This window comes from Camelus ferus, chromosome 11, assembly GCF_009834535.1.
Source record: "Camelus ferus isolate YT-003-E chromosome 11, BCGSAC_Cfer_1.0, whole genome shotgun sequence".
In the NCBI taxonomy this organism is placed as follows: Eukaryota; Metazoa; Chordata; class Mammalia; order Artiodactyla; family Camelidae; genus Camelus; species Camelus ferus.
This window is the reverse complement of record NC_045706.1, coordinates 5,933,979-5,959,926: the sequence shown is the minus strand read 5'-3', so window position 1 is coordinate 5,959,926 and position 25,948 is coordinate 5,933,979. Positions and strand designations below refer to the sequence as shown.

Sequence of the window (25,948 nt, the reverse complement as noted above, 5' to 3'; positions counted from 1 at the left end):
AGTCAGACAAACTTGGGTTCAGCCACCTCTGGGCAAGCGACCTCCCCTCTGCTCTAGGAGGCCTCTTCTCCGAGGCAAGGGTCCTGCCCTCCTCCTCTGGTGTCTGTGAGCCTGAAATGAAATTGTGGCCCCAAATCACTTAGCACAGTGTCTGGCCCCACATAAATGCTCACGTAAACTTCAGTATTGTCACGACGGTTTTGTTATGGGGTGAGAAGAGTAAAATTCCTCTTATGGAATCAAGAATTTTTAGATAAAATTGATATAATTTGACATTCCAGAAGAATTTTAATACTTAATGGATTTTTTGTCCCCCTGTGCTGGGAAAAATGGATTTTTAGTTTAAAAAGATAGGGAAAGGAAAACTAATTAGTTGAGCATCTATTTAACTAAGAGTGAAAGTTTGAAAAGAGCAATTGCCTGGAATAACGTTAGCCGAAATCACTGGAATTATTTTCGTCAGTTGCTTTGCTTGATGAAGAATTTCTGTGAAAAGCTTGTAATACTCATATTTGATGCAACTATCTTCTTTTTTAACAGAGGTACTGGGCTTTGAACCCAGGACCTCGTGCATGCTAAGCATGGGCTCTACCACGGAGCTATACCCACCCCCCAAATCCCAACTATTTTATTTTTCATGATGATTTAATAAAAGTCCAGTTATATGCTTCATATCAAGTAATTATTTAGCTCCCAAACAAAATCAAGTTTCTTCGCAGTAAGAAAAAATATACGACAGACCTAAACAAGCAGTTCTCCAAGGAAGATGTACAAATGGTCAATAGGCACACGAAAAATGCTCAATATCACTAATTATCAGAGAAATGCAAATCAAAATCACAATGAGGTATCACCTCACACTAGTCAGAATGGCCGTCATTCAAAAGTCCACAAATGACAAATGCTGGAGAGGCTGTGGAGAAAAGGGAACCCTCCTACACTGCTGGTGGGAATGCAGTTTGGTGCAGCCACTGTGGAAAACAGTATGGAGATTCCTCAAAAGACTAGGAGTAGACTTACCATATGACCCAGGAATCCCACTCCTGGGCATATATCCAGAAGGAACCCTATTTCAAAATGACACCTGCACCCCAATGTTCATAGCAGCACTATTTACAATAGCCAAGACATGAAGACAGCCTAAATGTCCATCAACGGATGACTGGATAAAGAAGGGGTGGTATATTTATACAATGGAATACTATTCAGCCATAAAAACCGACAACATAACACCATTTGCAGCAACATGGATGTTCCTGGAAAATGTCATTCTAAGTGAAGTAAGCCAGAAAGAGAAAGAAAAATACCATATGAGATCACTCATATGTGGAATCTAAAAACAAAATAAAACAAAACAAAACATAAATACAAAACAGAAACAGACTCATAGACATAGAATACAAACTTGTGGTTGCCAAGGTGGCAGGGGGTGGGAAGGGACAGACTGGGATTTCAAAATGTAGAATAGATAAACAAGATTATACTGTATAGCACAGGGAAATATATACAAGATCTTATGGTAGCTCACAGCGAAAAAAATGTGACAATGAATGTATATACGTTCATGTATAACTGAAAAATTGTGCTCTACACTGGAATTTGACACAACATTGTAAAATGATTATAAATCAATAAAAAATGTTAAGAAAGAAAGAAAAAAAGGAAGGAAGGAAGGAAGGAAGAATATATAGCAGCAGTGGGGTTCCTGGGAGGCAGAAGTGAAGTGGGGGGACTATATCGAAAATTCAAAGAATTGAAGGTTTTCAAAGTTTTCTATTGAAATGAACTACAACCAATCACCCTGGATATGGCGAAATGCCATCTGAGGCCACATTCTTATTTACTCACATTTTTAAGTTAGAATCAGGAGGAAAATGGAGGCTGATATAAATAACTTTGCTGAATAACAGTTTGGTGACAAGGTGTTTGTTCTTACCAAGAATGCAAACACTGAATACAGAATACATATTAATAGCCCTTGAAGCTTAAAGCAGTATCTTTATGGTACATTTTTTTTAGGGTGGAAGGAGGCAACAGCTAAGACGAGGACTGAATATATTTGAAGGGGGATTCAAAGTGACGTTTATTGAGGACTGCACTTTAAGAAAAGCAAAAACATCATGGGCTTTCTTAAAAATTATATAGAAAATATGATTTATTGGAGATATCCCTTGCTTGCGTGCCCTAATATGAAGCCTCCATATCGAATGCAAGTTACGCTAGTACAGAAAATGGAAAGGAGCAGTCAGATTTACTGTTACGCGTGAGCATGAATAATTTTAATTTTTATTGCCTTCCCACTTCAAATCAAGTTAGAGTTGTTTACTTTTGACCAAAGGCTCTTGTTGGGTTTACAGAAAATATAGCAGAGTATAGGAAAAGTGATATATTTATTGTATATGTTTGTAATTGTGTAAAGTAATCAAAGTACTAATTTATTTATTTATTATGGATTTAGTTTAAAAATTTTTATTGAAGTGTAGCTGGTTTACACTTAGTTCAGGTGTACAGCGAAGTGATTCAGTTTTATATATATACATACATATATATTTTTTCTTTTCAGAATCTTTTCCATTATAGCTTATTACAAGAAATTGAATAAAGTTCCCTGTGTTATCCAGCAGGTCCTTGTTGTTTATCTGTTTTATAAATGACAGCCCCTAATTTGTCCCTCCCCACCCCTTCCCCTTTGGTAACCATAGTTTGTTTTCTATGTCCAGTAATAATTTAAAAGTTACAATTAAGAATTTTAAATAAATTTAAAGTTATAGTTTAGTAATTATAAGAGTTAAATAACTGTGTGATAATCTGTGGGTATGTTCATTTAGTGATTTCAGTGACTAAGAAGGGACTCACTCAGGCTCCTTGAGAAAATATTTGACAAGCTAGAGGGAAGATCATTTTAGTAGAGAATTCAGACGGAGAGATGTGAGCTCACTATACACTTGGATAAGGGTGAGTCCTGGCAGGACAGAACGTCTCACGGTCTTTCTCTAAATAAAGCCGCACCATTTTACATTGCGCACGAGAACCTTGCACTCGTGTTCTTCCATCTCCCATACCCCTGGCACTGTTGTTCTCGTGTATTTTTCTTCTTTATATCCTATTACACTTCTGTAATTTTTACTGTAGGCAGACAGTCCCGTTTGTATTTCCCCACACATCTACCATTTTTCGCGTTCTTTATTCCTTTTGCAGATCCAGGGCTTCATCTCGTGTCGTTTCTCTCCTGCCTGAGAAACTTCCTTGAACATTTTTCATAATTCGGGTTTGCTGGTGATGAATTCTCTCAGCCTGTGTGTACCTAAAGAAGCCTTTGTTTTGCTTTTATTTCTTAAAGAGACTGTCACTGGGTGAAGAAATCCATACTTCAAGGGCGTCTCGGCACCGTGATGGGCTCACGCGCTTCTGAGGAGAGGTCTGCTGTCAGTCTTGCCTTTGTTCTTCTGTCCTTAATTCTTTTTTGTCCTACGGCTGCTTTAAAGATTTTTCACTGAATTTCAACAATCAGATTAAAATGCTATTTGGCAGGGTTTTCTTAAATTTATTCTGTTTGGGGTTCTTGCAGTTCTAGATCTGTGGGTTTATACTCTTCATCAAATTTAGGAAACTTTTGGCTTTTTTTTTTTTTTTGGCCTAAAACAACGGAAATTTATTGCCTCACAGTCCTGGGGGCTTTGCTGCCCCTGCAGCCATAGGGGAGGGTCCTTCCTTGCCCCTTCCAGTCTCAGGCGTTTTCCCGGCACCTTGGGCCCCTTGGCTTGGAGATGCAGCACTTGAATCTCTGCCTCGGTTGCCAGGTGGCGTTGTCCCTGTGTCTGTCTGAGTCTCTCCTTAATAGGACATCAGTCATATTGGAATTCGGTCCCACTCTAGTCCATTATGACCTCATCTTAACTAATTACATCTGCAACTACCCTATTAGCAAGTAAGATCACGTTCTGAGGCCCTGGGGGCTTAGGACTTCAACGTACCTTCCATGAGGGTACGCGACTCAACGGAGAGAATTGAAGACGTAGGTCAAAGAGAGTCCTGAGTTTAGTTTCCTATAAGAAAAATAGAAACGCTAAAGTCAATGAGCAGAATTAAGTGGCGTGTGACGGTCAGGTTCAGTGCTTTGTATTTCCAGCTGATTTCCCGACATTTAGGAACTCTTTCCACGAGCCCTTTTCTTCACCAGCTGCTGTGGTGGTGATGCGCTGCCTGTGTGTGCTGATTTCTGCTGCATTTCTAAGGATTTACAATAATGAACATCACCAGTAGTGGAAACAAGAGTGATAAGGAGTTTTCCTACACAAAATTGTTGTGATTATATCAATTTGGGAAAATAAGAAATGAAAGATTGGATGAATACGTTCCGTTTTAGAACATTATGTTAAACATACCAGTTCAAATAAGTGTGCTGCTGCTGGTCAGCACGGCCCGGCCATGAAGATGCAGAAGTGAGATTAAACCGTCGAGCCAATAATGGCCCTCGCATCTCTGAGCAGGTCTTAAAAGCATGGCTATTATTTCTTTAAATAATTTTCTGTCTCCCTTTTCTCCTCTCCTTCTTAAACTGCAATCACACGTGTGTCAGACTATTGTTCTTCAACCGTTAATTCTAGTTTTTTTTTCTCTCTCTATGCTTTATTTTATCGATTTTCTTTATTGCTGTGTCTTCTAGTTTATTGATATATTTTTCTGCCACGTATAATCTGCTGTTAATTCTATGCAGTTTTTCATTTTAGACTGAATCTTTCACTTCAGGCAGTTCCAGTTAGCTGTGTTGATGTCTCCTGCTCCGTCCTCATCATGCTCATGTTTTTGTTTATCTTCTCAGACACACAGAGCACAGCTATGGTGGGTAATGTGCTGGTTTATGAATTCCATCACCTCTGTCATTTCTGGGTCCATTTTCGCTGATTTTTTTTCCATTATAGGCCTTATTTTTTGTTTGTTTGCATATTGGTGATGTCTTTCCTAAAATAAAATTTACTTTTTTAATCACAGTTTAGATTTCAAAAAAAAATCACAAAATAGTACATGTTCCCACATAACCCACACCAGTTTCCCCTGTTGTTAACATCTTACATGAATATGTACATTTGTTACAAGTAATGAACCAATGTTGATATGTTATCAACGAAAGCCCATACTTGATTCAGATTTCCTCAGTTTTTGCCCAATGCCCTTCCTTGTTCTGTCCCACGATCCCATCCAGAGTACCCCGTCACACTTAGTTTCCACGCCTCCTCGAATTCCTCTTGGCTGTGACAGTTTCTCAGACTTCTCCTGTTTTTGATGACCTTGGCGGTTTAGAGGAGCACTGGTCAGGTGTTTTGTAGAATGTCTTTCAGTTGAGATTAGTCTGATGTTTTTCTCATGATTAGGTTGAGTTCATGTGTATTTGGACCGAAGGCCACAGAGGTGAAAATGCCGTACTCATTACACTGAATTCAGGACACATACCGTCAGCACGACTGAGCGCTATGGATGCAAACATGTCAGTCACCTGGGTGCGGTCATGCTGTCAGGTTTCTCCGTGATAAAGTTACTCTTTCCCCCCCTTTCCTGACTGAGTTCTGCGTGCAGCCCACATAGAGAGAGGAGTTATGCTCTACCTCCTCAAGGGCAGAGTATCTCCATAAATTATTTGCGATTCTCCTGCATAGATTTTCCTCTTACCTCACATTTCTTATTTATTTACTTCTTTATTTATGTTAGTATGGACTCATGGATATATATGTTATACTTTGAGTTATAGTCCAGTGCTAAATCTACTTCATCGCTTGAATGTGCCAGCTTTGATAATTGGAATTTTTTTTTCCTTCAGATTTTTGACTCCTGTGTCCCTTTGACATTCTCATGACAGTGGGCTTTTTGTTTGTTTGTTTTTTCAGAAGCATGAACTTGTTTTCTGGCACTGTATCTCAGGCATCTCATTCTTACCTGTTTCCTGCCCCACTTTTAGAATCAACCCTTTCCCCAAGGAGTCCTCTTCTTTTTAATTGAAGAGTGGTCTTAGAAACCAAGATCTCAGTGCTAGGTAAGCTTGCTGCTGTTGGCGTGTCTTTGCTTTTAGACCCCCTCAGCTGACAGGGCAAGGAAATATATGAGGGTATACACTTACACCTAATAAATATTTGTGTGTGTCATTTAAGCTAAACATGCATTTATATGGATGTCCCTACCTGTGAGTCATTAACACGTGGCTCCTTCTAGCCTATTCTCCCTGCTTGCCCTCTGTCAACACCCACTCCAACAGTGAGAAATCTGGCTCCTACCATCTGCCATCCACTTACCGCTTGGTCAGCTCCGGTATCCATGCGCATCCATACCAGGATGTTAACCTGTGCCCCCGTGGGAAATGACGTCATCCACTAGAGTGTAGCGCTTGGGTACCCTTTACTTTGACCTTTACTTTTAGAGACTCTGCTTATTCCCATGGTTACTTAGGGCAGAACCTTCTCCCCCTGCCTCTCAAAGGGGTGGTTTCATACATTTTTAATGGAGTTGGATTGTTCTGTATTCCACCTTGGGATTCTGCACCACCTTAATGATTTTTTAAAATTTGCATACATTAAGCTTCACTCTCTGTGCCATAAATTTCTACGGTTTCTGACCACTATGTAGTGTCATATGTCTACCTTTTAGTGTCATGAGAGTTTCACAGCCCTAAAAAAAGCCCAATGTTTCACCTATTCATCCCTCCTCCTCTCACCTGGAACCTCTGGCGACTATCTTTTTACTGTCTCCATAGTTCTGCTTTTTCTAGAACATCATATAATTGGAATCATACAGATGTATCCTTTTCAGACTGGTTTCTTTCACTTAGCAATATGCATTTAAGATTCTTCCATGTCTTTTCACAGCTTGACAGCTCATTTCATTGCTGAATAACATTCCATTGCAGGGCTGTGTACCACAGTTTCTTTCTCCACTGAAAGGCCTATTGTTTCTAGTTTTTGGCAGTTTTGAACAAAGCTGTCGTAAACATTATCATGCAAGTTTTTGGGTAAACATACGTTTTCAAATCAACTGGGTAATTAGCTCCGTGCATGATTGCTGAATCAAAGGGAAAGACTATGTTCAACTTTGTGAAGAAAACTGCCAAACTGTCTTCCAGAGTGGATGTGCCCCTTTGCATTTCCACCAGGAACGAGTGCGGATTCCTGCTGTTCTGCGTCTTGGCCGGCATTTAGTATTGTCAGGCGTCTGGATTTCGGCCATTCTGATGTATCGGGTGCAGGGGTGTCACGTTGTTGTTTTAATCTGCCATTCCCTGATGATGGATGACGGTGAGCGTCTTTTCACGTGCTAATTTTCCGTCTGGGTATCCTCCTTGGTGAGCTAGCCATTCAGCGCGTCTGCCAATTTCTTAATTGGGTTGTTTCCCTATTGTTGAGTTTTAAGGATTCTTTCTGTGTTTTGGATACAAGTTCTTCATCCAGCGTATGTCTTACAAATATTTGCAAAATGCTTGCTTGCTTTATTGGTAAATATGTTTGTTTCCTTCTTGCTCCTGAAGGGAAGTTTTCCTGAGCACGCAGTTCTAGGCCGACAGCTACTTTTGCTTTTCTCTTTGAAGACAGTACTGTGTTGCTTCCGGCTCCCACTGTTGCTGAGGAACTCTGCCGTCATCCTGATGTGCCTTCGTGAGGGACGAGTGCCTTCTCTCTGGTCACCTTGGGGTCTGTCCTCGCCTTTGATGTTCTGTTGCTTCGTTTTTCTGTCTAGGCTTGTTCCTCCTTTCATTCATCCTGCTGGGAGTGTGTTCTGCTCCCTGAAGTTGTGAGTTCATTTTTTCAATTAGCTGTGGCACGTTTCCAGGGATTTTCCTTTCAGTGTCGCCTCTCCCCCATTCTCTTCATTCCTCCTTTCTGGCCCTCTGATTCAATAAACATTAGATCGTCTCATTCTGTTAACCTTTGTTTCATATATTCAGCCTTTGCTTTATAAATCAGGTAAGTTCTTCAGGTGTATAATATCTCTTCATCTCTGCTTACTTGGCCATTTAACCCACCTACTTAGTTTTTTTATTTCAACAATTTAATTTTCATTTCTAAAGTTTCTATTTGCTTTCTTCCTCAGGTATCTTTGGTCATTCTTCCTAGTTTTTTGGGAATTTTTTTAAAAAAACTTTTGTACATAATTCTTGGATATTCTGAATCCAACAATTTGAACCTCTTCAGTTCTTGGAGAGTGTTTTTAAGTGTAGCCTTTATTATTATTTAGGTTACTCAGGTGTGATGAGGTGGACAGACCAGGAGACGACAGCAGTTGAAAAGCTAGTCTGTCACAGTTCCTGAGAGGAGGGGGCCCACCCTGTGGGGTGTGGATGTGGGGGCCACAGGGAGGTGCTTGGAGGCAGAGTGAACCAGGGGAACTGTGGACAGGAGCCTTGTTGTGGTCTCTGTGGGAAAGGCAACACCAGGCAGAGTGAGCAGGTTTAAGATTGGCTAGTTTGAGTAATTTCCCCAGGCCCTGGGGCACCGGGGCTGTTTCTCGCTGTGGGGTAATTGACTCTGGGTGGTTAGGGCAGGGATGTTGGCATGGAGTTTTAGAGTCAGTGGAGGAGGTGGGAGCGGGTGTGGGCTGTGGATTGGTTATTTTTTCACATGAAAGGTGCACTGGAGGGCGAATTGAGGGTCTCCAGGAATTGGCCAGCCCTGGGAGGCGCAGTCTCCCTGGGGTCAGTAAGGCCCTAGATGTCAAAACATCAGAATGAAAGGCCCTGGTTACTACAAGGGCCTGTGTCTCAGACTCCATGAGCTTTCTTTCCTTCCTTTGTGTTTTGTGATCTTTGATTCTAACTTCTGTGGCTGAGTTGGGGAATCTTCCCTTCAGAGAGCATTTGCTCTGCCCTGGGGGTAGTCGAGGGGCTTGCTGGAACCACGGCCACGTAGGTGGAGCCCCTGGACACCCGCTCAGAGAGGGAGTCTCTGGCTCAGCTGCTGCTGCTGTTCCCCAAGGTCAATGTCCCAGCAGATATTGGGTTACGCTGGCCCTGTGGTTCCCTTATGTCCTGCTGCCTACAGGTCAGGTCAGCTCTGGTTCTCCACTGCTCTGACTCCCGGCTTCTCTGACCCTGGTTCTCTGTCTCTGTAGATTGCTTGGTTTCTGTTTTCTGGGTGTTCCTGCATGGGCAGACCTCAGAGATGTTGTGGGGTCAGTTCTAGACTACTGCAATAAAGCAGGTATCACGATAAAGTGAGTTACATGAATTTTTTTGTTTTCTCCAGGCGTATAAAAGTTATATGTAGACAACACTGTAGTATATGAAGTGTGCAATAGCATTATGTCTAAAAAACAATGTACATGTCTTAATTAAAAAATACTTTATTGCTAAAAAATGCCAACCATCATCTGAGCCTTCAGAGTCATCGTAATGTCAAAGATCACTGATCACAGATTGCTGTAGCAAATATAGTAATAATAGTGAACATTTAAAATAGTACAAGAATTATCAAAATGTGACAGAGATGAGAAGTGAACCAATGTTGTTTGAGAAAATGACACTGATAGATTTGCTCAATGTAGGGGTTGCCACAAACCTTCAGTTTGTTAAAAAACAAAAAGTCAAAAAACCAAAACAGTATCTGTGAAGTACAATAAAGCCAAGTGTGATAGGAAGGAGGGAGGGGGTAACTGTACTGACTTTTGGGACGTCAAGGCACAGGTTACTGCTCCCTCTGGTTCCTGATTGACCTGAACCCTGCTTATATTTAAAATTTTTTTATGGGAGGAGGTAGTGAAGAGGTGGGTGGTCTCAGGATAGTTCTTCTACTTTTGGTGAGACCAATAATGTCTCAAGGGATGCGTCCCACCCTGGCTTTAATTGTTGTGGAGTGGAGGGTCCTTCAGAGAGTATGACAGTTTCTGGTGCCTGAATCTGATGCCTCATCATGACCTGTTCTGCTGACTCCTGGCCCTAACTAACCACCATGCTGTTTCCACCTGAATCACTTCGCTTGCTTCCTGGCTGGTCTCCTGCTCCTGCTCTCACCTCACTTGTGTCCATTTTCAATATGGCAGCCAGAACCTAGGTCAGATCGTGTCACCCCTCTACTGAGAATCTTATAATAACTTTCCATCTCATGCAGAGCAAAAGTCACATATTTTAGAGAGACTCAAAGGCTCTCGATAGCACTGTCCCTGCCCCGCTGTCCCCCTGCCCTCCTCCTCCCTCACCCCTGACTACTCCCACTCATGGTCCTGTGCTATCCTGGCCTCCTTGTGGTTCAGGGCCCGTGCTGGGCTTGCTCCTGCCTCAGAGCTTCTGCCTTGGTGGTGCCCTTCCTCCAGACACCTGTGTGGCTTGTCCTCTCAGCTCTGTCAGCCGTTGACCCAAAACTCACCTCCTCAGTGAAGCCTTCCTCTCCCACCCCAACCTAGAACTGCAGCCAGCCCTGCCCTCCCTATTCCCACTCCCTGCTCTATTTTCTTTCCTTAGCACTTCATATCATCTTACCTACCATGTACTTTCTCCTTTAAAAATCAACTTTATTGAGACATAATTTACATATAATAAGATGCACCTATTTTAGGCGCACAGTTAGATGAGTTTTGACAAATGCGTTCACCGGTGTAACCACCACAGCAGTCAAGAGAGAGGGCATTTCTATCACCCAAACTCCCCCAGGTCCTGAGCCAGCTTTGGTCCCTGCTCTGGGCAACCACAGATCTGCTTACTGTCAGTATCGATGTTTGTCTTCTGTAGAACGTCGTGTGAATGGAGTCAGCCTGCGTGAACTCTGATGTCTGGCTTCTGTTCTTCAGCATAATGCTTTTGAACTTCATCTACATAATGGCATTAGTAATGGCAACAGTGCTGTAACTAGTCATTAGTTACTGTGAATTAACTGATCACTTTTATTGCTGAGTGGTATTTTATTGTATGGCTATACCACAGTTTATTCATTTACATGGTGATTGGCATCTGGTACCTTCAGGTTTTACTGATTACAAATAAAGCCACTCTGAACATTCATGGACAAGTCTTTGTGTGGACATATGTTTCGCTTACTTTGGGCGAGTATCTGCAGGTGGAGTTGCCTGCTCGCTGCACGAGTCTATGTTCAAGTGTTTTAGAAACCGCCAAACAGTTATCTAAAGTGATGGCTCAGTTTTGGATCTCTGCCAGGGACATTCGAGTTAAAATTGTTCTGCCTCCTCACCAACACTGGCTGTCCTCAGTCCATCTTATTTTTAGGCATTCTGGGCATCTCCTTGTCACTTTAACTTGCATTTCCCTGATGACTAGTAACACTGAACGTCTTTTCCCGTCCTTATCAGCCATTTGTAAATCTTCTTTTGTGAAGTGTCATTTCTCTTTTTCTGCTTGTTTTTTTAACTTGTGTCTCTCCCTGTTACTGCCTTGCAATATATGAATAATTATATTTTGGACACAAGTCTTTTGTTAGATATATGTATCATGAATATTTTCTCCCATTCTGTGTATCACCTTTTAATTTTATTAATGGTGATTTTCAAAGAGCAGAGGCTTTTAATTTTGTTGAAACTCAACTTACAATTTTTTCACTTTAATGGCTAATGCCTTCTGGTGTCCTGTGTAAGAAATCTTTGTGTGGTCTGCGGTGCTAAAGACTTCTCCTCACATCCAGTGTATTTTGCTTATTTGTTTTGCTTAGTGTCTTTTCCCCCCACCCATCAAAACAGACTCCTTGAGGCAGGGATTTTTGTTGGATTTGTTTATTGCTGAATCCCCAGTATCGTGTCAGCGCATGGTTCATAGCAGTTTCTCAGTAAGTGTTTACTGGATGAATAGATGTATGAGTTTATAATTTTCTTACACAGGTATGTATTTTGCATATTTTATAAGGTAATCTAGCAAATATGGGTTGAAGTAAGAACAGTGGTTCCAGGTAGCATCTACATAGCAGAACCCATTCTTTTTCTAGCAGAGTGACAAAAACGTATAGTGTTCTGTGATGTAAATGAATCTCAGTTTATTTATTTGTTCTTCTGTGAGAAAACCAATCTCTCAGATACAGTTGATTTCTGCTTCCTTTAAAGATGTACCAAAATGAAACACAGATGTATCTAAAGACTCAACAGTTTTACTTCTAGGATTTTGTCTTGTAAAAACACTTGCACCACAATGTGAAGTTGAATGCACAAAAATTTTTATTGAAGTATCATCTGTCATAAATGATTGTACACAAAGCAGTTCGTTTTTAAAAACTGAGTTAAAGTCATACATATTAACATGCAAGAAGAGCAGCTAATAGCCTGTTAACTTACAAGGCAAACTGCAAAACAGCACCTTGAGTGTAACGCCGTCTTTGTAAAACTTTATGTGTGTTTGCTGAAGAAATCTTTGAATTTTCATCAGCCTGTTGCTGGTGATCATCACTGGGGAGGAGTTTAGTGAGAACTTTTGTTTCCTGTTTCAATATTTTTGTATTGCTTAATTTTTTTTTAAATAATGAGTAGATACTGCTTTTATACCGGGATAAATACTATTGTCACCATTTTGGAAAAAAATGTGTTTAACTGAGAGAGCTGTTTTTCCAAGTTTCTAGCATCTGAACAACTGGCTTTGTATCTTTTTTGTGACAGCACAGCATGCGCGTCAGAGCGCAGCCTCCTGGATGGTGTTTATCCCCTGTTAACCGAGGCTCTGCTTCAGTGCCTTACACGCGCTCATTTTCATTTGTAGGATCATTTTGTAATTTTGGTTTTGAAAGGGATACGCATTTACACACTATGGTAGAATAGTGTGGGTGAAAACAAAAGCTGTGGGTTAAAGATAATTTCAAATAGAAATCTCTTAGACATTTTTAGGAAACTTAAGGAAGGAGTTGAAGGGTAGGGGTGGGTATGAGAAAGGTGGGAAGAGGTTAAGGAAGAAAGTTGGAAAAGATTGAAGCGGGAAGCAGTACCTGATGGGAAGATTAAAAAGACTTGTGTTCAAGCTGAGATCAAAGCGGTACATTTGTAACTAGTGTAGCGAGGGGAAGTAAATCTATTGTCAAACTCACATGTTGGAGGAGAGCCTTTTTGGAAGGAGAGCTGTAACATACTAGCTGCCTCTGAGTTTTGTTCTCTGAACAGGTTTAGTGACTACTTACACTGAAGGGTCTGACAATGAATCTTGGCCCTTCAGGTATGCTTAGAGGCAGGAAACAGATGAATATGAAAACAGTCCCATAGTAGAAGCAGGGGATTTCTTATTCAGGACATTATTCTGACAAATGCAAAGAACGGTGACCATTATTTATAATTAATACCCGATTTATAATCCTGGTTCTTTCTCTGCTGGCTGCAAAACTACAATTTATTTTTCTGTGTATACCCTTGTAACCTATTTGGAGTGAGTGGAGAAATTTATAGTGAAAAATTTGTTTTTATATGGAAGTTGACCCAACCCTTTTGTTTATCCTTTTTATTGTAAACCCTTGCTGTTGGAGAACCAGGGACATGGTTATAGGTCATAGAAGAACCTCATCTGGAAGCGCAGAGTATGTGGCAAATACTATGCGCTGATTTATGACAGAAAATGGTAGTGATTTCATTAATAAGTTACAACTCTTAAAGATTCCTATTTATCCGATACGTTGGTGATGAGGGCTGAATTTTTCTCCAGAGGTCTTAATATTAGCAGAACTACTCTCTTCCTTTGAAAATGATCTGATTCATTTTTAGGTCTGGATTCGCATCAGGGAAGGTTGCACTGCATGTTACTGTCAGTGTGAGTGGAACGATGCGTCTTTTTCTTGCTGTAACGTCTTCATTGGCCTTTCTGGGCTGCAGCCTTGAGGTGTGAGCTCAGATGTCTCTTGCACCTTGGTCTTTTTTCTTGAGAGCAATGACCACGATTGCGATCATTTTGGGGCGTCTCTTGTTGAATGTTTGCTTCTGCCACAAGACCAGACTCGGTGAGACTCGGACCCGCCTGTCTTGTCCTCCTGTACTCTCAGTACTGAACAGGATGCCTGCCACACAGTAACTTTCAAAAAAAAAAAAGACATTGGGAACCAAAGAACAGAGAATGGCTAGAAAGAGATACCGGCAGGAGAGGGAACAGAGAAGGAAAATGGCAGTTGAGAGAAATTTAAGATGATAACCCTGATGTAATCACCCTTTATGCTGCAAAATGTGCTTAAAAAGCTGTAGGGTTTCAGAAATTTCCATTCCATTATATTTGTTTAAATCAGAGAGATTAAAAAAAAGAAGAAAAGAAAAGAAAAAACCCAGAGAGATTCGTAACAATATGGTTGATTTGTTACAATCTGGATTGAGGTAGTTTTTATAAAGCTGCATGGAAGGCAACTGACAAACATCTGCATCAGGAGACCAAGTGTCACACCCTATGGGATGACACAGATGGACCAGAAGATGGGCAAAGTAATGATTTGAACTCACAAAACATAAGTAGCGGGGACCTCTCTTTGCTTATTTGAATTTCTCTCTTTCACACCTACTGGTAAATAATAAGCAGTCTAGGTATCGATAAGCATTGACCGCTGTAGAGTAAAATATGGTAAGCTATATATTGTGTGTTGAGACACTACGTCTCCTTCATGGTTAAATTATTTGCATCATATTTTAAGGAGCTATGAAACAGAATCCCTTGAATATCTAAATAATGTCAGATCAGCTTGGATGAAACATCATGTGGTGTTGGGGGTGGAAAGTGAACAGACCCTAGCTCATCTCCTCAAAGAATTTAGTCTCTCATTGGATTGAACGTGTCATTGGAATGTAGAAAACATTAAACACACCGAGCTCCCAAAGGTTTCTGAATTTGAAAGTGAACCACCTTTATATAACATTTTAAGGTAGTTTTGAAGTACAGGTTACCTGGATACCCATTTACTCGGGAGATGAGTAATATAAGGATATGAATACGTTCATGCATGCAGTATCTTGTTCTGTTCTTTTATTAAATAGTTCAGGCATAAAATATATAAAATAATACACATATGCTGCCACCAGCTTAAGAAACAAAATGTTGCCTATACAGTGATTTTTCTGCCATTCCATTCCTTTCTCTCCCTCCCCCTTTTGATACAGTTTTGTTTTCTCAAGGTTTATGTAAATTGTATCATTCTGTATATGTTGTTTTACAACCTGCTTTTGTGATCCAACCCCTCCCCACCCGATTTACTGATCTAGGTATATTTAATTGTAACTTTAATCTTAACTGCCGTGTAACATTCCAATGGGTGATTATCCGTAATTCACCCAGTCGTCTCATGCTGGCCGTTTAGATGGTTTTCAATTTTTCCCAGCGGCAAAGTTGCCGTGAATGTTCCTGTGCGCCAGGGACTGCAGCTGGGCCCGGGCCCCCTGGACCATGGAGAATGTGCACTTAGGAATTTTACTTCATTCTGCCAGGTTGCTCTCCAAAGAGATTTCCCAATTTGTGCTCCCACCTGCAGTTAGGGAGTGTTCCCTCGTTTCTGCAGATTTCAGTTTTGTAAATTGGATGATTGTGCAATACTGTGCATTGTGTCCTTCTGGGCGTCTGTTGTGCGTGCTGCCGGCGTTCTGCTTCTGCTAAGTGGCTTGGGCGGACACTTAAGTGGTGCGGTTTTCTTGAGAATGTAGGTGAGCTGAGCAGATGCGTCATGACCATTTCCCTGTTGCCACTGTTAACACATCCTGCCCTTTCTCACTATAAATAAATTTTAAACTTCAATGACATGCATTGTGTCAAGAGACTACACATAGTGATGTACCTTTTCGTATCTGATTGTGAAAGACGTTGTCATTTCACGGGGACTCATTGTTCATTTTCATCGAAGAGCTCTGAGGCTCCACACGGTGCAGACTCTGGAGTGAGAAGCCTGGGCCGAAAGCCCTGCGCCACACCCGCCGGTTATGAAGATGTGAACAGGCGGCTTTACCCCTTTGAGGCTTGGTCGACTCCGCTCCCATCCTCACCGTGAGGTTCAGACGCACTGTCAAGTGTCCAGCACGGTGCCCACTCAGAGCCAGCCTGCGGGAACTCGTAGTTATTCTATTCCGGCAAAAGAAACAGCTTCGAAAAACACTTCTTTGTCTATGACCTACTAACCACATAGAATTCCAAGCAGGGTTTCCGTGAAGCCAAGAGTATAAAACAGGTGAACATTTTCAAAAGTGTTACCACTGCCTTACATTTTGTGAAGCTGTTATATGTTTCAAATCACTTTTCAGTATTTTAAAAATCACTTTTTTTTTTTTTTTTAGCTTTGCAGTAAATCTGAGATGGAGGCAGGGAAGGTATCTTTAAATAGCCCCATGTTCCAGATGAGGAAAATCTGTGGCGGAGCCAGGATAAGAGGCAGCGGTTCCTGTTGCTTACGCTAGGAGGGTTTTGTCTTTTGCTTTCTGTTTGTGAGTTTAGTTTTTTGTGTGGTTTTTGATGTCCAAACAGATTTTTGCCCACGAAGAGCTTACTAGCAAAGTAGAGAGAAGCAGCTTTGAGCAGTTTGCATTTTGTATTGTTTTCTCTTAAAAGAGAAGGATGCTTTGGAATAAAAACATGGGAAAATTTTCCAAGTAAATTAAAATGTTTTCCATAAATGATGTCCTCTCTGGCCCCAGGCCCTATTAGACTGATCCCCCTGATCCTTGAAACCTCACCTTCGGGCACCTCACTTAAGTGCTTTGTGTTTGTGTGCTGGCATGCCTCTGCTTTGTATTTGGGACCAGGGTTCCCTGCTGGTCTCTTAGCGCCCTTCCCCTCCCCCTCCCTCCCTGTTGTGCTTGTGCCCTTGGGACGTGTAGCTGGCGTCCCACCAACGTGCTGAGTGACTAGAAGTAAACTTATCCCTTGGAAATAAATGTGATGCAGAATATCTGCTTGACACCAAAATGGTCAATAAATTGAACCGGAGAGTAACTGAAATGTCTCATACTACGAAGCATCCACACTGACTTATTCTTGGTTTATTTTTATCACACCTGTGTCTGTTACACACATACAAGCTCAGGGAGGAAGAATCTAGACTGGTAGTTTATCTTAGCTGCATTCTTTTTTCATTAGGAATCAGTGAAATTGTGCTATTACAGTTTTTCTTATTCAACACTATCACCACATTAAAATTGACCAAAATACCAGCCACACTTCTACCACTCCAACTGCCTTTCATTTTTTAAAATTCTTTTTCAATTCTTCTGTCCACATACATCAATGTACTTTATCGTTATAATCAGTGTCTGTGCAAATTTGTATTCCTCCCTTAGCATATCAAGCATACTTACATTAGTACATGTTCTTTCTTGTGTGGCTTTTTAGTGGCTAAATGTTCTTGCATTTAAATGATGCACCACAGTGTACATAATAAATTCTGTTCTCGGGCATTTACACTGTTTGCAGTTGTTGTTGCCATCAGTGATGCCAAAGCGATTCTCTTGGTTTTTATTTTATGTTACCATTTATGTGTCTATGTGTTTAAACTTCAGAGGTTGTCTGTAGTGTCTAGAGCACTTAAGGGCGTGGCTCTGCAGTCATGTTGCCTGGGTTCGGATTCTTGTTCCGCTGCTTCCTGGATGCCCTCCCTGGCAAGTCACGTGACCTCCGTGGCGTCTATAGTTCATCTCTAAAATGTGGGACATTCTAGTACTTCCTAAGGTTACTGTGAAGATTAAATGATAAAACATGAGTAAATTGCTTAAACACAGTCTGATACAAAGTGAAGGCTCATCAAAATTGAGCTATTAAATAATCCAGGTTTGGGGAGAGGGATGGAGGGAGAAGCATAGATGAAATAAGATTGGCCGTGGTCCTGCTGATGCTTGATGGAGCTGGGTGTCAGGTACAAGGGGATTCCCTGTAATGCTCTTCTTACTTTTCTATATGTTTGAATTTTTTTTATATAAAAGTGAAAGCACATACAATAAAAACCTTTTAACTTTTAAATTTATTTTTTAGTTTGGCATTATGTTCTTTGGATATGTTTCTAGGAGTAGGGTCACCAGGTGAGGGACTTTCATAATCATTGTTTTGAATATGGCCAAATTGCTTTAGCAAAGGATTGTTTGATGTATGGTGCTAGCCACAAAGGCTAAGTAAGCCAGCTTTATCACAATCTTTAAAGCACAGGGTATTATCATTTCATGTTTTTTATACACTTCTATCAATAAAAGGGTCCCTCATGGTTCCCTCCCCCCTTTTAAAATTAGTGGAAACTTTGAGCATTTTCTTAGTTTTGGCTACTGGTGGTTATCATTTGAAATTTTTTCAATGATCTACTTCTGTCCTTGGTTCTTTCATCTAGGAGGATTTTATAGGATTCATTTTATTAAAGCAATATAATAGTTTGGTGGAATTAGACTCAGTTTAACTGTCATTTCATTTTTAAGTGAAAGGAGAAACTGTCATCACTATGTGGCTACTGTGACATTTCACTGAAAAATTCCCTCTTTAATATGTACTCATGGCAAAAGTGTTTCTTGAAACTTAAAATGCAGGGTGTAGGAATGATTATGATCTCCATGTCTTATTGATTTGGAAAATGCTTTTGATTTATGGTTGCTGTAAATATATGGTCAAGCTGTGATGGATTGCCCCGAGGTGACAGCCACCACTGTTTTTTATGTAGTGTCCCCTCAGTGTGCTGTCATCTTCATTACAGACCATCTGCCACCAGAGGCCAGGCTGCAGATGTCTGTTGTCAATGAAATCTGACCGCAGTAAATTTGCAGGTGTCTTTGGAAGGATAGAACACTACCATTGTGCTTTTCCGGTGTTCCGTCTTTGTAATGAACATACCTGTGTTTGCTTTCTCCCTTCACCATTTCCTGCTTTTCATGACGCTGATCACAATGCTGATCACAACTGCTAATTCCAATACAGATCATGGTCACGAATTCTCTGTAGCTTTTAAAGTATGGTCAGCTGCCTATGGTAATAATGCTGAGTAATCTAATGTATTCGCACACTCATCTTCTGAGTCTCCCCTAATGGGGCTGGCACATTTATGTTGCATTATATTGTTACAATCTGTGTATTTAAAATGTTAGAGGGCTAAGGCCTCATACTGTACAGTGGTTTGCTTAAACTCTATAGCATTCTGTGTTTAAACCTATAATTTGTAAATGATAGCTTTTTAAAATGGATTTCTGGTGTACTTGAGAGCCACACTTTATGCCACCTTTGTAACCCTAGGGACTGACTGGTAACTGTGAAAAGCCCTCTGTATTTCATGTTCATATTATTTATTACTTGACACATGGCAGGAGGGGCATAACATTGTTTTATTTGTCAGATTTGCATAAGAAGTTTCTTAAGAAAAGCTTTTATAGTACGCAGCACATACATAAATTCTCATATAATCATCCTTTTGAGATCAACCTTGTAGTTTTGTTGCTGTTTTTCTTTTTGGAAAGCTTTTTTTTTTTTTTTTTGTACGTATCTATTTATTTTATTTTATTGAGGTATAATTGACATCTAACACTATGTTTCTGGTGTACCACATAATGATTCGAACATTTGCGTACCTTGTAGAATGATCACCACAATTAGTCTAGTTAATGTCCATCAACATACATAGTTAAGTATTTTTCTACTTTCTTGTGATGAGGACTTTTAAGATCTACACTCTGAGAGACTTTCAGATATGCAATACAGTATTAACTGTAATCACCATGCAGTGCATTGTATCCCTGCAACTTCTTTATTTTATTGGAAGTTTGTACCTTTTGACCCCCTTCACCTATTTTGCGCTGCCCTCTCCCCACCACCGCCTGCTTCTGGCAACCACCAATCTATTCTCTGTCGGAAAACTTTTAAGATAAGAAAAATTTGCTACAATGGAAAGAGCCTACCAAGTGTTTAAAGGAAACATGCAAAATTGAAAGGAAGGCTCCTTTTTTTCCTTTTTGTTAATAGCTTTAGAAAAGTTAAAATAAAGTTTAAGCCTGAGCTAGTGACATAAGGTTATATGATTGGCTAAATTGGGATTCTGTTTATTAGACTTAAAGCAAATAAGCAAAAGCACCTTTTAAAAGATCTGATACTTATAATCAAGAAAAAACAGAGTTTGAAAACTTCTGTGTAAGAAATAGCATCTAGATTGTATTTATGAAAAAAAAAAAAAAAAAAAAAAGAAGAAACCTACTTTGCTGGCACTTTGACCTTGGACTTCCCACCTCCAGAACTGTGAGAAATAAATGTCTGCTGTTTTAGCCAAAAAAGTAAATAAATAAAATGTGTCTATGAATATGTGTTTGTGGGTGTGTTGTATATATACTTTATGAAAGTTATGAAAACAACTCCAAAATAGTGTTTCTGTTTATATAAGATAAATACAAGTGTGGACATAAACACCCTGGCTAAACAAATAAATAACAAAAAGGTGAGCTTTTGAGTTTTCCAAAATGTTGACTTCAGTCACTTTAGGAAAGCTGTGTTATTCCTCGTCATTCAGCTGGCAGGTGAGGCCCAGGGTAGAGGGAGTCAGGGCTGTCGTCATACGAGTAAGATACACTTACCTCCCCCTGCGGGTCTAGCTTCACCGTGAAACGTGGGGATGACGATATTTAAAAACGGAGGAACTTGTTCATGTATTGGTAGTAAACGCAAAGTAGCGTACTTTCCCGACGTGATGAACGGTCCCTGCCCTGGTACCAACAGTCTTCTCAGATTTATCTCTGCGTTATCAACCGTTGTTTGACCCACATTCAATAACCTTTCCTCCTCTATATTCCATGCGGAGCGGTAAGAGGCACCTGCCGGATCTTCCTACCCACTTGACAATGTTGAGGCGAATGTCCCCAAACCTCTCAGTCTCTTGGCCTCCTGTTGTCTTCCAAGACCATCTTCCTTTTTATGGACTGAGGTCCTGAAGATCAGCAGCCTCCCTGGCCCCAGTGCTCCCTCCTCATGCCTGTGACATCCCCACCCTTCATCATTCCAATAACTACTTGGCTTTCATTGTCTGCCTTCTTCTTGTTAAGTTCTTTGGCTCACTTAAAAATTTCCTTGGGGTTCAAGCTGGTTCACAGTTTAAACCTGATTTAAAATGAGTGGCTTGAAGAAATCTGGAGATCTAACCAATAGCTGATTTTTCACCCCACATCTACACATTCCATCTCTATTCCTACGATGTCCAAGGTTAAAGTCAGGACTCTTGTGCCAGATCCTTGTGTTTTGATCCTGGTCCTGCCAGTCAGTACTGTGTGACCTTAGGCATGTTACTTAACCTCTCTGTGTCTGAGATTTTTTAATAACAGAGATAATAAAAATCCTTCTACTTTGTAGAGTTACAGTGAAAATGAAATGAATAAATAAAGCATCCACGACGGCACTGGCACAAAGTTAAGCAGCTCGTAACTGGTGCTGCAGTCCTGCTGCCCTCCTCCCAGGAGCCGGACTGTGGCTTTTTATTTCTGTCCGCTCTCCTGGAGACTCAGAGCTGACCTGGTCTCTGATCCCTTGGCACAGCAGTGTTTGCTCTTTGGCTAGTGACCTGTTTGTATACATATTTTAGGATCCATCCTAATATTAACATCCTCAAATATGTGTATTAGCAGATCATGACAAAAATACCAGAATTATTACCAAAGAGAAAACACACACTGCAGTACAGGGTACAATGTTGTAAGGATTAAAACACACATGTCACATGGCTGTAGGTCAGCTGAGAATCGAAACAAAACAACTTTGATCTCATCCGCTGTTTAGCGTTTGGACACCTGAAAAACCATCACTCTTACCTGCTGAGGACATCCAATCATGGGCTGACCATCTGGGTCCTATCTGGCTCTATTAGTTTTCTGCCAAAAGCAGCTCTCGCCTCGCTGGAGATTTGCACCTTGATGAGTTGCGTTTCAAAGTAAGGAAGACGTAGAACGTCATTGCTGGTCCCTGCACTCACCTTCGGGTCCTGGGAAGTGAAGTGCGGTGCCAAGCGCTGTCGCAGTATCAGCCAGGCTGCTGCTACCATGGCCATGCCTTCCATAAGTCTTCGTTATGAGCGCTGAACCTCAGAGAGGCTGCGGGGCGGTGAAACTTGGATCACTTAAAAAAAAAAATAAAAGTAACAATAAATCAACTTTCCAGACACCACCCTTTTCTGGTGTACCAGATCTGGATGGGGTGATGACTAGCAGGGAGGGCTCCGACTCCGCCCTCAGCCGGCAGGTGCAGGTGGGCACGTTGCCAGGTCTGGTGGCAGAGTGGACCCTCTGTGGCTGGCGCCAAGCTAACGGACAGAAGTCTCTCGTCACTTGCCTGCATCCATGGTGAGTAAGGAGCAGGGCATGAGAAACTCCTGCATGACCAGGAATATTCTCTTCTTAGTCCTCATATAAATTTGTGATGAACCTTTTCGTGTGTCCCTCGTGAGACCTGGCATTCATTTGGAATTTCATGCCTGTCTTGACTGCCAGTGGAATTCTAAGCTAGGTTTCTTTGGGAGAGATTTTACTCGGCTTCCACTTACATTGGAGGTGATTCATCACCATCTCCCAGGCCTTGTCCTGGAGTGGTTTTAGGGGGCTCTGGAGACAGAAACGAGTTGCTTAGCAACAGTGTCATCATGTAAGGATGTGAGTCACCGTGATATTCGCCAGCCAGAGCTGCTGGGATTACATGAGGTGACACGTTGAAAAGCCGTGCCTGACACATGGTGTGTGCTCATTAGCTCCTTTCCCCACGTGTGTGAATTAGTATTTAGAACACTGAACTAGGTTTCTCTAAGAAAGCCGACAGCTCCGTAAGAACAATGTATAGCATTTGTTTTTACAGTTATTTCTTAAAATCGTATTTCAAACGTACCGAAATTATTGAAAATCATAATACAGCCCAATGTACCACATAGGTTTCAAAGGTTAACATTTTGCTGTATGGGTCTTAAATTCTTGAAGAAATGAAACCCTGCAAATACATCAGTGAGTCACCCTCCCCGCCCCCTGCCGTATCTCCTCCCTTCCCCGACTTCTTCGGGAGAACTCTGTCCCAAGTCGGGAGAACTCTGTTCCACTGGCGGGCGCTCTTCCCGTCAGTGTTTTCAACTTTGGCTATATATCTAAGCGTTCACAAGTAATATGTAGCATTGTGTGTGCTAGAAATTTATGTAAGCAGTATAGTAACACAGTGCATGCTTTCAACTCACTCCTTTGGGATTTGAGTTGCATTTAGATCTACTTCCTCTTAGCTGGTGTGTAGGAGAGCAATGGACTGTAACTTAGATACCTCGTATACCTTTTTTACTCATCACGAAGCACTGTGAGGTGAGTTTTTTCCACTCGGTTTCAGAGCATGCACTCAAACCTAGGTTTCTCCAATCCCATTAAGCCATGCTTTCAATAAATATAAGGAAAATAAAGTTGAGAAGAATGAGCTGGCAGGCTGCCCCCTAGTGTACCTCTGGGATCTGAGTGTAAAGGGAATTGGTGGCCATTCCTTCTGGCCTGTAGTAGGCAAGATGAGGGCAGCCCTGCCTTCCTGGGAGGTGGGGCGTGGTAGGGCTGCCCTGCAGGGGGCCCCGGGGTCTGCGGGAGCAGCGGGTCAGCCACCTGAGATGTTCACTCGAGGGAAGCACAGGACCCTTTCTCACTGGATAACGAATGTAGTAAATCAGTGACATTTTTGAGGCCTGAAGAACCTCGAGGGGCAGGGAGAGGTTTAAAAGAAGCCTAAGACCTGGACCGAGCCCTCAAAGAACTTAAAGTCCTAGCAGGGGAGATGAATCTAAGATGAAACAGAACCACTGGATGCAGACCAGCTCAGTGTATGCGGTGCAAGCCCCTGTCATCTTTCACAGCAGTGGCCTTTTTCTCTGCATCTTGGTTTTTCCCTCAACAATACCTTCCTGAGATCCTTTCAAGGCATCTAGCATAGAACTAATTCATTTTTAAAGGTTGCATAATATTCCATGATATGGACATGTTTTTTATTTGACCATTCTCTTATTAATCGGTCATCTCCTTTTTGCTGTAAATGGCTAAGAACTGTAGCAGTCACCATCCTCACGTGTATGTCCCTGTGTGCTTAGATTCTGTGGGACAGACTGCCAAGAGTGGGATGGCTGGACAGGAGGGGTGTATGCATTTTTAATTTTAATAGATGCCGCCATACTGCTGTCTAAAAAGGCAGGAATTCGTATTTCCCCACCACCAGTGCATGCGCGTCCTCTCCCTGCATTGTTATTTTTAACAGTTATGATACCTTTTTTTTAAGTATCTGACTGGATATAAAGTTATACCCCATTGTGATCAATTTCTTTTTTTTTTTTTTAACATTTTTTATTGATTTATAATCATTTTACAATGTTATGTCCACTGTGATCAATTTCTGCGGCCACTCGGGAATACGAATGTCTTTTTGGACATCACGCTGGCTGTTTGTTTTTGCTGTTTGGTGCACTCCTCACCTTCTGCCTGGTTTGTTACTATTAGCCTCTGGGTTTTTCCCTTGGTTGATCTGTAAGAGCTGTTTACGTAGAACAGACACCAATCCTTTGTCATCTGTGTTACAAATATTTAGACAAACTCTATCATTTGTTGGCTTTGTTTACCAGTCAGTTCACTGAAAAATATAGCAGAAAACTGAGTTTCATCAGCTCAGAGAATAACCTAATGAGTTTGATAAGTTAACCAGCCTTTTGGGAGGGTCCATGAGTGAAGTGTGACGTTGACAGGAAAGGTACAGTCTGCTCTTTGAAGAACGTGGCAGCTCACTGCATCAGCTGGGTTTTCCATCACTGAAGCTTTTTCAGTGTTCTTCCAGCAACAGGGAGGAATCCTTACGTGGATGCCTGATGTGGAGGAAAACACAGTTTGATCTGTGAGTAGCTGTCATGCCCTCAGCTGATCTCTTTGCCTTATGAAGATGGAACACTGAAATACTGTCTCTCTCTCTCTTTTCTTTTTTTTTTTTTTTTAATAGAAATCACACCATCCTCAAAACCTCATCCACCTGTTGTGGGCAAAGTGACTCATCACAGCATTGAATTGTACTGGGATCTGGAGAAGAAAGCTAAGCGGCAAGGACCTCAGGAGCAGTGGTTCAGGTTTTCCATTGAAGAGGAAGACCCCAAAATGCACACTTACGGTATCATTTATACGTAGGTGCAATGTTGCATTGCTTAACACTTTGATTTCTTGATTAGCTGGAATGGTTTCTATTGTCTCCGAGAGGACTCATCTTGAAATTAAAGAAAAGAATGAGTCAGCATCATTTGCATGCATACTTTTTATGAAAAATGATTTTTGGAAAATAAGCTTTAGCAGTAACGTTGAAATCAAACCTCCTATACATTTGAGAGCTTCTCAGGCTTCTGAAATATACTAATGGTATATTTAATAAAATGCAAGATGCAGATACAGATGCAAAGGAGAGTTGGGTGATATCAGTTGGGGTTTCCATCAGGCTGTTCTGTTCACAGATGTGACAACTTCCTTTTTTAATATATATTTTTATTGATGTATTAGTCAGTTGACAATGTTGTGTCAATTTCTGGTGTACAGCACAATACTTCAGTCACGGAGGAACATACATATATTTGTCTGCATACTCTTTTTCACCACAAGTTACTATAAGATATTGAATATACTTTCCTGTGCTATACAGTATAAACTTGTTTATCTATTTTATATATATAGTAGTTAGTATCTGCAAATCTCGAACTCCCAGTTTATCCCTAACCCCCCTTCCCCTCTAGTAACTGTAAGTTTGTTTTCTATGTCTGTGAGTCTGTTTCTGTTTTATAAATAAATTTGTTTGTCCTTTTTTTTTTTTTTCAGATTCCACATATAAGTGATAGCATATGCTATTTTTCTTTCTATGTCTGGCTTACTTCACTTAGAATGACATTCTCCAGGTCCATCTATGTTGCTGCAAATGGCATTATTTTATTATTTTTTATGTCCTAGTAGTATTCCATTATATAAATATACCAGAACTTCTTTATCCGGTCATCTGTCAATGGGCATTTAGGTTGCTTCCATGTCTTGGCTATTGTAAATAGTGCTGCTATGAACACTGGGGTGCATGATCTTTTTGACC

General features: G+C 41.0%; 1 protein-coding gene across 3 annotated transcripts in view; it reads left to right on the top strand.

The window, feature by feature from the left end:
• The window catches only part of FANK1 (fibronectin type III and ankyrin repeat domains 1), a 91,434-nt gene that overhangs the window by 42,409 nt on the left and 23,077 nt on the right, over positions 1-25,948 (top strand). For all 3 annotated transcript variants that reach the window (XM_032490673.1, XM_032490674.1, XM_032490672.1), the window contains one exon: positions 24,830-25,007. In XM_032490673.1, coding sequence (XP_032346564.1) covers positions 24,830-25,007 — 178 coding nt within the window. The remainder of the gene's footprint in view (positions 1-24,829; positions 25,008-25,948) is intronic.